This window comes from Amblyomma mixtum, chromosome 7, assembly GCF_055824585.1.
Source record: "Amblyomma mixtum isolate Tamu chromosome 7, ASM5582458v1, whole genome shotgun sequence".
Lineage (NCBI taxonomy): Eukaryota > Metazoa > Arthropoda > Arachnida > Ixodida > Ixodidae > Amblyomma > Amblyomma mixtum.
In genome coordinates, this window is record NC_143018.1 from 107,002,474 (window position 1) to 107,018,338 (window position 15,865).

General features: G+C 50.5%; 1 protein-coding gene across 2 annotated transcripts in view; it reads left to right on the forward strand.

Moving 5' to 3' along the window:
• The window catches only part of LOC149337133 (protein NEDD1-like), an 80,385-nt gene that overhangs the window by 16,396 nt on the left and 48,124 nt on the right, over positions 1–15,865 (forward strand). For both annotated transcript variants that reach the window (XM_089553346.1, XM_089553347.1), the window contains exon 6: positions 1,141–1,348. In XM_089553346.1, coding sequence (XP_089409472.1) covers positions 1,141–1,348 — 208 coding nt within the window. The remainder of the gene's footprint in view (positions 1–1,140; positions 1,349–15,865) is intronic.

The following is a 15,865-nucleotide window of genomic DNA, read 5'->3' on the forward strand; positions in this document are numbered from 1 at the left end:
CTAGAACTGCTGTCACTCCGCGACAGCAGGCAGCAGCGTCTGTGCTAGGAATGTGCATCGTGTTCTCCTGTTTGTTAGCCTTGATTGTTATCTGAAACCAGTTGCATTGATGCAACATCTGCTGGTAAAGGGCTATACCAGTCCCTCTCATTCCGGATGGTTCCCTTTGGCCGTTGTACGAAGCGGGGCATGCATATTTGTCCATTGTGTAATCAAGGCTTTCAGTTCATTATTCCTATGGGAGATTCGGCGGGCCTGCGCCAATTCTTCGTAAAATGCGAGCCGTCATGTGAATGGGGGACGCATAATCGAGGTTCCACTGTATGCTATTCAAATGAACATCACTTCACCATTTTGCCAGGATTTCCACTGGGCGTCAATCTTTGCACGTTTACTGCATTGAAAAGAGCGAGATTTCCTCGCGATGCTGCATTCCTGTGCACTATTAAATCAGGAGCAAATGCCCACCCACAGTTGTGAGTGAAGAGATTGCTGCTCAGTTGCATGCTTCGTTCTGAAAATGAATTGTCACCACATTACCTAGTTCCTTTTGCTGACCTGCAGGCTGTCCACGTTTAGTACCGAGAGAATATAGCGCGGAGTAGGACAGGACACAAGAAGACACGAACAACACGAGCACTAACTTCCAACAAATTTTATTCCACACATGCATCGTATTTATACACCAAAAACACGTCATCACTTGTGCTAACAGTGATGACGGAACACGCCCGCGATGTCAAGAACGCGAAAGAGAAATCACTTGTTGACCATTCGTTCATGCGAATCTAAGACATGCAAACCATTTTTTTGCAAAAATTGCTGTGCTTGCAAAAAGTAGGGACATGACCACGTGATTAATAATTGAAGCTGAAAAGATAAATTCTTCGGGAGAGACATGTGTAAGCACTCCCTCTATCTTTTATGTGTGAAATAAAATTTGTTAGAAGTTAGCGCTCGTGTTGTTCGTGTCTTCTTGGGTCCTGTCCTACTCTGCGTTATATTCTCTCGCTATGATCATGCACTAACAAGCCCAAAAAGCTACGCTTTTGCCCATGTTTGTGTGCTTACAGTGTTTTGCCCCACCCAGTTCCTGGGAATGCTCTCTGACCTCGCCCTGGGTGCTGTCTGTCTGTGCAGTGAGCAGGCGAGTGTGAAGACGCCCGAGTGTCTGGAGTCGGTGGCGTTCCTGTCGGATGGCCAGCGGGTGGTGGCTGGTGCCAGCTCGGGCCGGGTGTACCTGTACGACCTGCGCCACACCCGCCAGACGCCCCCCACCGTACTGGGGGCTCACACGGCACCCGTCACGGCCATCGCCACCATGCAGAACACCCAGGTGGAGGCACAGGTGGGTGGGAACCTCCACAGTTGCAGCATGGGCCTGTTTCAGGTAAAGAAGTATGGCAGTGGCTCAACTCGGCTGAGTCAGGTTATACGGAGTGAAAGGCAACCGAACCAGTGGCCAATGCCGGTGCGGAGATGTTGGCAGTATCCGCTGCCGTTTTTGCCGCTTGAGGTAGTCTTGTTGCCGTGCCAGCAGCTTCTCCGGACGTACCTCAACGTTCTTCATTGGTTTCATGTACTCGACGAGCCCACTTTCGCACCTTATCTCTAGCCAACGCAGCTTCGTGACGCTCTTTGTTGTAGGGATCGCTAGGTACACGTTAAAGGCTGTTAGGGTTTCTTGGAGCAAAAAAGTTGGAGAATTTCTGCTGTACTGACACGAGCTGTACTCGACACCGACAGGGTTGCCAGATGGCTCCGACCTCAGGTAGCCAAATTGGCCTCCGCAGTAGCCAAAACGTAGCCAAAAGCGAAATTTTTGCGTAGCCCAAAAGTAGCCAAAAATATTTTTTTTTGTGACGACATTTCTTAAGCATATTGAATTAATTTTCGGCAGGAATATTTACATATTAGATTTCTTTCCCGCACATGATGTCTGAGGGGGTGCGCACGGTGTGTTCTTTCCGTTGTTACGTTTCGCACCCGTCATGCGCGCTAACCAATGCGGCTAACCAGGTGCGCTAACCAGGTCCTAAAGATGGGGCCGCAGTTCCACTTTGCAGGCGCGGCAGTAGGCCATATCACCTGAGGCGGGCGACGACAGCCAGTCTGCACGCGGGAAAGAACGGCGGCGCTATATAACGCAATCGTAACTCTAGTTTAGGAATATTTCACCTTTTAAATGTTCGTGCACAGATTAGACACATCGACAGTGAAAATACCTTACTGTATACTTTCGCAGCCTCAAATTTCAATTTTATGCTTTAAGAGAAAGGTTCTCACTGAGAGCGTCACCTCAAAGCATCTAGCATGCAACTTCTTGAAGCTACATTCTACGATATGCATAAGCTCAGAATAAATAAAGAATATATACCATTAGATGATAATCTTTGTCGATTTTATCTTCAGTCTAACAGCAAGTTCACAATAATGAGATAATCATATTACCCTCGAATTCCGGCTCCTTTTTCCATTTCTTTTTGTAGTTCTGGATGTATACACCCCCCGTCAAAAGTATACAGCCCAAGTGGTTTGATTAATTGTGAGGCCTGCAGCATGGCTCGTTATGCATCCTCAGCAACCGTGATCTCTCGAAAGAGGAAAGGCATTGAGTCCTCAATCCTCCCAAGGTTTGGACTGTTTGGTGCGCCAGGGAGCCACGCTAAACAGCTTCGAAGCAAACCCCTTGGGCTGTATACTTTTGACGGGGGCTGTACTTCGCCCACTTGCTCATTCTGAAAGTTCTCGTAGCGACGGATCTAATGGCATGTCACGCCACTAACTTCCGCCGCCTTCGTTAGTTACAGTGGGTTCCGCGCCGCGCCGAAGGATGGCTCCATGGCTCCGCATGAGTGCATGCAGATTACGCAACGGACACGGCGCTCTCGCGTCGCTCGCGATGAATCTAGAGGGCTGCACGTGTGCCGCTTGAGGCTGCAGAAAAAGCGTAGGCTCCTGCGAGTGGCGCGCTTGCTGTGTCCACCACGAGAATAAGAAGAAACAGAAAAAGACCTTATTAATGCGTAAGCATTACTTGCCTCATGCGTATCTTTAGCAGAATGTGTCCACAGAACCAGAATAAACAATACAAGAAAAGAGCATGCCTGGCGGTGGTTTTCCAACCAGCCACCTACCGCAGCCGAAGCGGACGCCCAAACCACTATAGACTACGTCTACGGTTAACGGTTAACATGTGAGGATCACGAAACCAGGCAACAGAAGCGAAACAGTAGCATTTAATGCTTACGCGTTCGCACCACGTAGGGAGACTTAAGTTCTCTTAGTGTTTTCCTTCCATTCTGGTACCATGGTCACCCGTGGTGCACCGTCAATGGGAGAACGCTCACATGTGCAGACGGGAACAGTCTATGTTCGGTGGCATGCGCGCGCGGGTTCCGGGGGGCAACTTTCACGTAGTGTCCACTCTTTATATAAGATATCGAAATGTCATGATCCTTGACCGCCTGAAACACACAAGTTTTCACGAACACAGCGTTTAGAAATTGTCATTTTGTAGCAGACGCGCTCAATTTCTTTAACCTGCTATAGACCTTTGCATCGGGAAAGCGAGTCGTCGAAACGCCTTCTCTCTCGACTGTCGGAAACCGGTTCCGACGCAGCCTCCACCGTGCTTGTGCGTGGTGCTCACGACAGCCCAGTGAACAGTATGGGAGCGCCCAGGGCGCCCTTACTGCAAAGGTCTATAGCCTGCATTTTGATTCCAGCATGCCTTTTATTTCTGTCACTGTATAATTGTAACAAAGCACATTATAACTACTTTAACTTTTTTTTTCACGCATGAAAAAGATGTCGCCCAAATGTAGCCACATAGCCAAAACGAAATTTCTGACGCCAACTCGGACAAAAAGTAGCCCAATTTGGCTATTAATAGCCCAATCTGGCAACCCTGGACACCGACGATATCATTCGTCAGGTTTCTACTGCCCCAGGGTGCCAGTTAAAGGGGCTGCGAAGCTCATTCTCAGTGCATTCTTGTTGTGTCCCCTTATTGCTTTTGTGTGTGTGCGCCCCCTCCTAACGACCACTCGCATTCCCCTCCTAACGACAGTTCGCATCCTCCTCCTAACGACCACTCAATCCTCCTCCTAACGACCACTCAATCCTCCTCCTAACGACCGCTTGCCCCTCGTCGCACGCTGTCGCCGGATGCCCCCCCACGGTGCGCCCCGCACCCTCCTCCTGTTCTGGGAAGCCACTCCCTGCCGTGGACGCTTCTCCACTCCCTCCTTTCTTCGGGCGGCCAGTTCGGCTCCTGCCTCGGTCGACGCTGGTCGCACCCTCATCGGCTTTAAATAAACAAAGTCTAAAAGTACCGTGTGCGTCTTTCGCTGCATCCAACACAGCGACCGGACACGACAGTGGCGACGAGAAAGTGGATTCGACCCGCGCTACGCAACGCTATTGACAAGCCATGGCTACGCGAGGGTTTCCCAATCAGATACCAGAATTCAACGGCTCATCGTGGTCATCGTGGGTTGGACGCCTTCAGTTCTACTTTGAAGCTAACATCACAGACCCAGCCTTGAAGAGGGCCAACCTGCTGACGCTGTGCGGGGAGCAGACCTACGATACTGTCTGCGCCCTTATTCAGCCAAGCACACCAGCGGCAGTGTCTTACGACGACATCGTAAAAGCGCTGCAAAAGCACTACGACCCAAGGCCATCCGAGGTCTACAGCCGGGCTCGCTTCCAACGACGAGATCAACTGGGAGGAGAAACTGTGAGCGCCTACGTAGCCGCGCTCAGGAAGCTCGCTGCCGACTGCAATTTTGGAACGCTGTCGACAACAGCTACCGGGCAGGAGGGAGACGCAGCTTCTTCTGCTAACACCACCATGCTTCCCTTGGACGTGATGTTACGCGACAGATTTGTGTGCGGACTGAGTGACGAGTCACTGCAGCAGCGCCTGTTCGCTGAGAAGGACCTCACATTCAGCAAAGCTTACGACATCGCCGTTCGAGCGGAGAGCGCCGGTCACCAGCAGAGAGGGATTCGCCGGAACACCGAGCCGGTACACCAGACAAGCAACCAGGTGCGCAAGCCTTCTGTTGTTGTAAAATCGGTCAAAAAGGCACAACGCTGCTGGCGGTGTGACGACCAACACAACCCCCAGGGATGTCGATTCCAGTCAGCCACGTGTAATTTTTGCCACAAGCGAGGGCATATCGAAAGAGCATGCATTACGAAACGGAGACTTGCCAAGATAAAGTCACCTTCCCAGCCTAATCACAGCGTCAACGCCTCAGAGAATACGCCGCTATCTGATCTCCATGGAACAACATCAGCAACACCATCTGTGTTGTACGACCTGAACACCATGAATCTCGGCACGCGACCGAAGATTTTTACAGAAGTAAGCGTACATCACCAGCTGATTAAGTTCGAGGTGGACTCCGGCGCAGCCTGTACTCTGATCAGTGAGGACACGTTCCGAACTTCATGGCCATCTGACGCACCCGCCCTGCAACAAGACGACACGCACCTGCGAACGTGGTCAGGACAGAATCTGCCACTATTGGGCTCTGCCAACGTGCATGTTAACTACAACGGCCAGACCCATACGCTACCTCTGCTTGTTGTGAAGGGCACAGGATCAAGCCTTCTAGGGAGAAACTGGTTTTCTCCACTAGGCGTGATGATATGCGGCAAACATCAAAACGCCGATGCGCTAAGCCGTCTGCCACTAGACGCAACTGTTGACGAACCATTTCCACCAGGAGACGTTCTGATGTTCGAAGCACTGCCAGAACCTCCGCTTACAGCAGGCACAGTTGCAGCATCTACGCAGAAGTGCGCAGCTCTCCGGCTAGTTTACACAGCTGTTCAACAAGGCAACGTGCATAAACTCAAAGGGGACAACTTCGACGCTTACCGCAGGCGAGCTACAGAGTTGAGCACCCATCGCGGCTGCATCATATTTGGGTCCCGAGTTGTGATGCCGAGAGAACTACGCGCACAAGCTATGTCTCTCATCCACGCCGGACATCGGGGCATCGTTGCAATGAAAAAGTGTGCCAGAAGCTACATGTGGTGGCCTGGCATTGACAACGACATCGAAACAGTGGTGCGAGAATGCAAGCCTTGCCAGAGCAGCCGGAGCGCCCCGCCGAAAGCTCCTGTCCCAGAATGGGAAAAGCCAGACACACCATGGCACACACTGCACATTGATTTTGCAGGACCAATTGAGGGCTGCACTTTCCTTGTGGTCGTAGATGCCTACACAAAGTGGCTTGAGATAAGGCAAATGGGACAGACGACTTCGGCAGCAGTCATTGACAACCTCCGATCACTATTTGCAACGTTCGGCCTGCCGCGCAAGGTAGTGTCGGACAACGGAACACCGTTTGTGTCTGCGGAGATCCTCAAGTTTTATCGCGACAACGGGATCTCATCAGTTACATCGGCCCCCTACCACCCAGCGACAAACGGACAAGCCGAGCGCTACGTAGCCGAGCTAAAACGCGCCCTTGAAAGAGATCAGACAGGCTCCCTGCAGCGCCGCCTTGCGCGCTTTCTCTTCAAGCAGCACACGACGGTTCAGAGCACAACAGGCGAGACCCCCTCGAAAATGATGTTCGAGCGTGAAATGCGAACCCAGCTCACAGCCATCCTCCCCGAGCCAAAGGCAGAGACGTTCCGGGAAGAAAAAGCAATTCCGCGCTGCGGCACGCTTAATGAGGGGCAGCGCGTCCTCGCCCGACAGTTTCTGAAAAAGCCACGCTGGGAGGAAGCTACAATTGTCAGACGCATAGGCCTGCGCTCTTGGCTCGTCAACATACATGGCACAGTAGCACGCCGACATCTCAACCAGCTGCGTAGATTTACGACGCCGTCTGAGAGCTGTCCGCCAGCGGAGAGAACACGTGCACCATTTTCCCACATAGCCTGGCACCTCTTCCCGGAAGAAGAGACTTCGCCCAGGACAGACCTAGGAGACACAGCGAACAACAGCCAGCCTACAAGTGTTTCTCCCCCGAGCGCACAAAGCCAGCGCGCCTCCACGCGTGAGCGCCGACCCCCTGCACGATACCAGGCAACTTTCTAAGGGGGAAGGAAGTGTTGTGTCCCCTTATTGCTTTTGTGTGTGTGCGCCCCCTCCTAACGACCACTCGCATTCCCCTCCTAACGACAGTTCGCATCCTCCTCCTAACGACCACTCAATCCTCCTCCTAACGACCGCTTGCCCCTCGTCGCACGCTGTCGCCGGATGCCCCCCCACGGTGCGCCCCCGCACCCTCCTCCTGTTCTGGGAAGCCACTCCCTGCCGTGGACGCTTCTCCGCTCCCTCCTTTCTTCGGGCGGCCAGTTCGGCTCCTGCCTCGGTCGACGCTGGTCGCACCCTCATCAGCTTTAAATAAACGAAGTCTAAAAGTACCGTGTGCGTCTTTCGCTGCATTCAACACAGCGACCGGACACGACAATTCTTTTGCCTGTTGGTTGCATACGAGTTAGAGCGATGCTATTAGCATTGGTTGTACCGTGCATATTCCGGCTTTTAATATTTTAATTAGCTCACAAAAACAAATTCATGGTGTTGATGGTGTCACCACACAGTGGTGGTTTTCAGCAGTGGATGTGACATCGCCAGGCCTGGAGCTTGATGATTGGACAAACAGTAAATATACTGCAAACTGTGTTAATGAATGAATATATGTTTTGCCATGTTTTTTTTGGTTTTAGATTGCCAAAACCACCCCTTTTGCCTTACTTTGCACTTCGAAGGAAGCAAAACCAAAAAACACCACTAGAGGCTCTGGCTATTGTTCTGCATCAAAGGACTACTAGTATGCACCTCTTTTGTACACACCTATGAAACAGCACACAGCACTTAATGCTACTCTCTATGTATCTGAGAATGGCTTGGCGGAATCGACCTGATCGAGCCATTGCATTCTACAAGCGTTCGCTTGGTCCCGAGGAAGGACACAAAGAAAAAGGCATTCGTTTCACATTTACCAGTGCTCATCGGCAACTTGAGGAGGATCACCGGGCGTGGCCGCCAGATGGCGCCAGGCGCCACGTTCCCGTCATCAGCGCACAGTGGCAAGGCACAGTGCGCGCAGTACCGGCACGCGCTATGCTAAAAAGTATCTCGCGCTCGAGTTTGGACAAGTCAGGGAAGGCCACTCATCAATGTTCGCATCTGCGCCATTGACGCGACGATGAAGCATTGCTGGACGTCCACGTGGTTGTCGTAACCATGGAAATGACGCTGCCAGCCTTGGCAAGAACAAGTTGCAGCGGACAGGCAACCATGACGTGCAAACTTCCGCGACGCGCTCAGATTGGCTCTTTTGATTGGTCCCTCCCAGTGTCGACATTGGGAGAGCGAAATGAGAATGGGAAGCCTCGCTAAAATCGAGTTGAGGGCAGCATTTTGTTTGCTTGTATTTTGAAATTTCTTCATTGAGTAACTCCCGTTCCTATGCATCGATTCCTGTAATTCTTTATAAGTCAGCATCTGCGTGACGTAAGGAATCAACCTAAAGTATAGCCAGCATCCCTTCAAGCAGTGTTTCGCAGCCCCTTTAAGTGCGTCTTCAATTTTTTCATCTTCAATGCCAATGTACCCAATGCATGCTGGCTACCTATGCTCCAGTGCCGCCTTTCCACAGCAATGTTGTCAGTGCCAACATGTGTTACTGTAGTGCAGTGTTTCTGCCACAACTGTCACCACTGCCACATAGCTCATGGCGCGAATATTAGTTTGATAGTAGCTGAAGAAGACTGTGTAATGCACAGCGCTAGAGTGTGTTGCAGTTTAACACGAGGCGTGATTGGCTGCGGTGATAACCTGGTGCTCTCGCGCTGTGGTCAGCGAAGCTGATTTGTTCGCCCTGCTCTGGGTTCAGGTCCCAGTCGCGGATATTTATCCAGTTTACAGTCGACGACCAATTTTTCGGACTCTCTAGGGACCGCGAAAACTACCAAAAAATCGGGCAGTCCGGAAAATTAAACGTCAACGAAAAAATTCATGAGCTTATTACCAATATGCCGGAGGAAGCGGCCTGTTGTATTGCACGCATTCTAAAGCCCCTCATGACTATACAGTAGAACCCCGTTGATACGTTTTTCACCGGACCGGGAAAAAAAAACGTAACAGCCGGGAAAACGCAACAGTGAGGAAAGCACCGAAAATTAATGAAAACAGCGCAGCTTTGACTTGAAACAATTTATTTCCGCAAATTGACCCTAGGACTTTAAAAAAAATCGAAAATGGTGGATTGCAGTTTCTTTCGCTCGCTTGAAAGAACAACGCGTTTCTCAATAGCAAAGGTCGCATTGCTGTCAGCGTCGCTTTGCGGTGCGGCCACACCGCACGCAGCAGTGCTGTTCAGTTCACGCGCTCACTGCAGTCCACGCTGAAGCGACGTTGTGCACAGCGTCAAGCACTGAAATGTTCGTAGGCTGCTCGCCGCGCTGCTCCGCGTAGGCCGCCCTGACTGCCTGTCGACTGCGTTTAGTACGTCCAGCTTTTCCTCAAGGGAAAGCGCCTTCCGCTTACGCAACACTATCACGCCATCAAAGCACGATAAAGATGTTGTTGCGACTGAGAGAAGGATGAAAAGGAAATTGCACGGGCCTGCCGACTGGCTCAAGCCGAGCCACCACCGCTGTCACTTGCATATAGACGCTTTACAGCGGCGTATCATGGGGGCTGCCATCTTTGATCACGTGATCACGCCGCCGTTACTCGCCTCCTGACCGTTCGGCGCGCGCCTCGTCGCGACGGCTGCTGCGTCTGATGTTTCGGTTCCGACAGGCAGTGTTTCGGCTGATACGGTTGTAAAGGAGTGGGAAGACGGCACTGTGGTTGGTCCGAAGCTTCGAAGGACCTGTGAGAACCCTCAGTTGATCCATTTAGGCGTGAAAAAGTGATCGGGCTTCATGTCGCGAAGAGCGGCTGAGCTCTCCGCCTGTTCGAGGCAACGGGTGGATCGCTTGAATGCCGCTGAAGGGTTTGCTTAATATTTTTTATTATTATCTAAAACAGCAAGGTTTAATGACCCTGCGGCTGCGCAGGTCGTTGTGTTAATATTGTGTACATGCATGCGGAGACTAGCTGCTCTAAAACGCTCACATACTGCACATCGTACTCATTTGTTTACGACTTGTTAAAGGTTAGGAAGCCTAAAATATTTTCTGTTGGTTTGCTAAATAAAGGAAGGCGACAAAAATAAATAAACAAACAAATGTTACCCAATCATGTAAGCAGTACCATGCATCAAGCAGCCTTCGCAAGTTTGCATGCAATCGTTTACAAGGATTCCGAGATATAATTGTTATAACGCGCGCATGACAGAGCGTTCACTACACGAAGTTCACAATTATGTCAGCCTCACATAGTATAAAATTGTGGTACCCTCCATGCTCGATATGCGAACATGAAAATGCTCGAGGTCTCACTCGTTGTAAGTAATCAGCCGGAGTCACTTCTAGTGACTGTCTCGCATGGACCGCGAGAAAGTGACAACCGCAGTGCACAGCAGCCGTAACACAATTGCTTTATTCCCATTGTGGTCCACAAAAACCGCGATACTTGGAGCGAAGTTCAACAGTAGCACCAAGACGGTGTGTAATACACGAACTGACGGTAAGCGTTGTCCGCTCGCACGGCTATACACTGCACAATATGCACTAGCGGTATAGGAGCTTAAGTCGTTTTTTTTTTGTGACGTTTCGGTGGCGGGACAGCTTGTTCATGCGGCTATGTTGCGCACTTAACCTCGCAGATTTTCCAGGATCGAGACCTTTCCTTCTATATTCGCTGTCTAGCGCTGGCGAACGTGTGTGTTGCGTTCGCCCGTTCGGAAAGGGTGGATGTCCAACGGGCGCGAACAGGGGCGTCCTGTTGCATTTCGGTTCCGTGAAGCTCGCAAACGATCGCATCCCGCCCCTTTAATAGTTTGTCGCACTTCTTGTAATCCACAACAGAGCATGTATTTTCTCTTTTCACATTTCCACTGCTGCGTCGAGGCATACACGCCGGCGACTTACGAGACAAGTAATGACGCCGTGTTCCGAGCGCACCCGTGGCGCCATCTGGTCTCAAACGGAAGAACTGCGCGCTGTAAACGGTCTATAGAGGAGAGTTAAAAGATAAAAAGAAACAGTGAAAGAAAAGAAAAGATGCGCGTCGCAACAACTGCGGACGCTGGCTGAGAAAAACAGATAAGCGACCGCAGCCGCGCGCCTCCTCCTCACCACCTCCCACGATAAAGATCGCGGCATTCGTTCGGCGTTCGCGAGGCAGATAGCCATCTAGTGGCGGCCTCTCCAACTCGCGTGCGGCTTCTTGCAGCCAGTTCCGTAGCCAAGCCTGGCCAAGACTCGTCAAAAATCAAAATGCCGGTTGGCGCGCATTGCCCGGGCGGGTTCGGGGAGCCCGGTTGCGACGTATCATGCGGGATCGTTTCCTCGGCTACGACGTAACAGCGGGGTTCCCAATACATTGGATCCTATGGAAGCTATGCCGGGACCCGAAGAAAACGACGTAACAACCGGGAAAACTCAGCAGTGAGGAACGTAACAGCGGGGTTCTACTGTATTTCGCCGTGCGACATACCGTATGAACTCGTACAAGGGCCGCACTTTTTTTTTCCCAGATTCGAGGGCCAATTTTCGGAATGCGGCTCATACATGCGATGTGTGAAAAAAATTTTTTTTTTAAAGTAAAAACACACCAACCAGGGAATGGGTGACATTTATTCTACGTTCAATCGCCACTCGCGGAGTATTTCGACTCTTGAGCTGGTGCTGTGCTCTTGTGCACGCTCATCCCAAAAGAAGGCGTGCAGTACGTTCGCAGTCAACGCGTAGCCATTGTTCCGAAATTCCATCACATAGCAGAGCAGCTCTCCTTACAGTTTTGGAAACTCGCACAGCTTGTCTCGGAAAGTGCTGTTTTTGCAGCTTGTGTTTCTCTTCTGGTTGCACCATAATCTGATGCACTTCTCGGCCATGTTGAATTTCCTGCCCGCCGCACGCTTGCCGTGTTAGAGAGCTAGCTCCCAGCCGTGTAGCTTCAGGTGCTTGCCCATCGTGCTGAAACTGCAAAGCTCGGCGGCACCACGCGAAAGCCACAACCACAACTATAATACGGTGAATGCACTAACACGCCACAAAAGGCTGGAGCTGGCGATACTGATGCCAGTGTGGGTAGCAGAAAATCGCGGCGGAGAATAAAGGTGGTGATGATGGTCACAGCCTCAGGCGCCATCCAGGGACGGCACTTGGAAGCCCCTGTGCGCGCGCTTATCTGCTCCGGCGGCGCGCCCGCTTCGATCGCGGAGGCCATGGCGCACGTGTAGCCTCCGCGATCAAGCGCTCCGCAATCGTATTCGCATTCCGTATTCGGGACGAAGGACTCGGCACAGTTGAGTTCCATGAACTCTGACTACGGTTCAAGTTCGTGCAGCGGAAGACATTCAAGAACAGTACGAATTCGAAACCACGGGAGCACAGTGTGCTGACTCTCGCAGAATTTCAGCATTGCAAGAGGCTCCCTTTAAGCTTTTTTGTTTTGTTTTGTTTGATCAAGTTTTCGATCTGTCCTGCAGTTTGAATTAATGAGGTTCCACTGTACGCATTATATGGCGGCTTCGGTACTGGCGGCAAAAATCAAACGGTCAGTTGCGGTGCATCTGAAATTTCAAGCTCTCTTATACATTGGCTCTATGGGCCATGTCGCGGTGCCGCGAAAAAGTTCAAATAATCAAGCATGTCCAAAAAATCGGGTGTCCGAATTTTCGGTCGTTGACTGTATTTCTGTTACTTGGCACAAACCCACAAACACTGCACGGTGTTGCTCGCAGTATACCCATCGGACTACAGTTGAATCCCGCCACAACGAATACCGCCACAGCGAAATTTCCGCGACAACGAATAATTTTTTATTCCCCTTCAGTAACCCATAGGAATTAATGCCCTAAATTTCTCTGCACAACGAACAATTTTTACAGAGCATTTTCGCTTCAACGAAATTTTCGCGAGCAAAATCGAAACCGAAACAAGTGTCGAAAAAGAAGTTCAAGCCAAATCCAAAGCCATAATAAGCATGAAATAACGTGATGGTAGTGTCGCCATTTTGGCTTTGTGTTGTGGTCGCGTCATTTCGCAGCGTGTCTCTTCGTCGACGATGATGTGCTTTCATCCGTGCGTGGGACACGATGTCAACACAAGTGAAGAGACGCAAAACCCTTTCGCTCGAGCTGAAAGCTCAAATCATCGCCCAAGCGGAAAGCGGAAGGAAGAAAGCGGCAATCGCTGAAGACTTTGGAATTCCGGCAAGTTCGCTGTCTACGATCCTCAAAAGTAAGGACAGCGTAAAAAAGGCACTTGCTGCAGGCACATCCTCCAATGCCTCCAATGCATCAATGCCTACTCGGCATTGATGATTTTAAAGCCAGCATTGGCTGGCTCAACCGTTTTAAGGCTCGCCATAATATCGTCGGAAAAGTGTTGTGCGGCGAATCGATGTCCGTCGACGGAGCTACTGCGTGGAAGGCGAGCAACGTGGCCGGCATTTTAAGCGACTTGCGCCGTCAGATATTTACAACGCCGATGAGACCGGGCTGTTTTATGAGATGTTGCCGGCCAGGACGCTCGACTTCAAGGGGCAGCGCTGTCATGGGGGTAAACACAGCAAAAAGCGCATTACGGTGCTGCTTTGCATCAACATGGATGGCTCGGACAAACGTCCGCCGTTAGTCATAGGAAAAAGTGCCAAGCCGCGCTGTTTTAAGGGGACCCGTAGCCTGCCCGTGCAGTACAAGGCGAACAACAAGTCGTGGATGACCCGCGCTATTTTCAGTGAGTGGATGGTAGCATTCGACCGCGACATGAAGCGGCAGGGCCGTAAAGTTTGCCTGCTTTTGGACAATTGTTCATCTCATCACTGTGACGAAGTTGAGCTTACTAACACGGAGCTGAGGTTTTTCCCGCCTAATTGCACATCAGTCCTAAAACCTCTCGATCAGGGGGTAATTCTGAGCCTGAAGCGCGCCTACCGTGGGCGGATAATTCAGCAGCTGCTCTTCAACACCGAAACCGGCCGAGAGACGAAGGTGGATTTGTACGTGGCGCTGCAAATTATGTCTGCTGCCTGGAGCTCACTGGGTCGCTCAATAATAGCGAACTGTTTCAGGCACGCAGGATTTGCTGAAGAACGACGAAGTTTGGCTGACGTAACACCACACGTTACAGACGACGACGGTGAAGAGGCGTCACCGGCTCCGGGGATCACGGCTGCCTGGAAAGTGCTGGAAGAAACGGGAAACGTGCCGCCTAATCTTGACATTGATGAATACATCGGCGCTGACGCCTGTGTTATCGCTCATGAAGACTTAAGTGATGAGCAGATCATAAAAGCCGCCCGGAATGATGACTCTTCCCATGACGAAGGTGACATTCAGGACGAAGGTGACTTGCAGGATGCACCCGCTGCGGCAACCGCCTCAAAGGTGATGGACGTGTTCGATTTCATTCGGAATTTCCTTGCTGTCCATGATGACGATGTCGCAATGGGTTTGCTGACCGAATGTGAAAATCGCATGACGTCGTTGCTTGCCGTGAAGCGCAAGCAAGCAAAGATTACCGATTTTTGGAAATAAAGTCTTTTCTGCTTCTTGGGTAATTCTGTTGTGCGTTTCACATCAATTTTTTGTGACAACGAAGTTCCGCGACAACGAATTTTTTTTCGTTCACCGTGAATTTCGTTGTAGCGGGATTCAACTGTAGTGCTTTTGCACTAAAAAGGGACGCATAATTGGGGCTCCACTGTAGTTGGAAAAACTTTAATTCCGGCCTCGTTTAATGGCCGCACCCCGTCAAAACTGCGGGAAGAAAAAGTGTGACCCTTACGCTGATGTATACAGTAATGACCAAATAGTGCATAAACAAATAGTGCATGGTGAATAGTCATGCTAGTACAAGTGGGCTCAAACGTAATTTGCATGCCGTGCATCCTGGGAACAGAGCCTTTGTATTGGCACTCTTATACCCGTGCCACACGCGCACAAAAAATGGCAGTAAATGCTTAAGGCCTTGAGTTTGTTAATGCCATTATTTTCGGAGTTTAGTGCTACACGTCCACATTTAATGCCAATATTTTCGAAAGTGACGATGACAATAATGCTTGCAAGGTAGTCAAAAGTTTTATCTGAATATAAACATTCCTAATGAGCACAATATATTGGAAATGTTGTTCAAACTTAATGTAAAAACGATTTTCAAGAAAATGCGGCTGTTCCTGCTTTACAAGTTGAAAAAGTAGCCATAAACTCGCATGTCAGCACATAAGTCGACAGTACCTGTCAATAAGGCTGGTTAAAAAGGCGCTCTTCGCATCGAAAATGCGGTATAGATGCCTAATCTGACTGAAAGGAAAATGCGGTATAGATGCCTCATCTGACTGAAAGTTAAGAATTAACCATTTCCTACTGGTTAGGAAGTTGTTCCTAACAAAGCTGCATGCTTTTCTGCGTGTGGAATGGGAACGAGAGTACGCATTGCACGGGCGAATGAGTTGTGGCGAACTCAGTAGGTCACGAATGGCAGTAAGGCTAATGCCATTAAGTTTATGCGTGTGGCACCGCACGAATGCCATTAAAACTTAAGGCAGTAAGCACTTAGTGGCATTAAATCTGTCGGTGTGGCACGGGTATTACAGTGCTCGCAAAATGTAGCGTTAGCTGCCCTTGAGCTTTGATGTCTCTGTGCCTTGCAGTAGTGAACGACAAACATGCTGTGGTGGCCCTTTGTTTGGTGCAGTAGAGGGTACCGTATTTTCCGGTGTATAAGACGCGGCTTTTTTTCGAAAATCTTGCTGGTGCGTCCTATA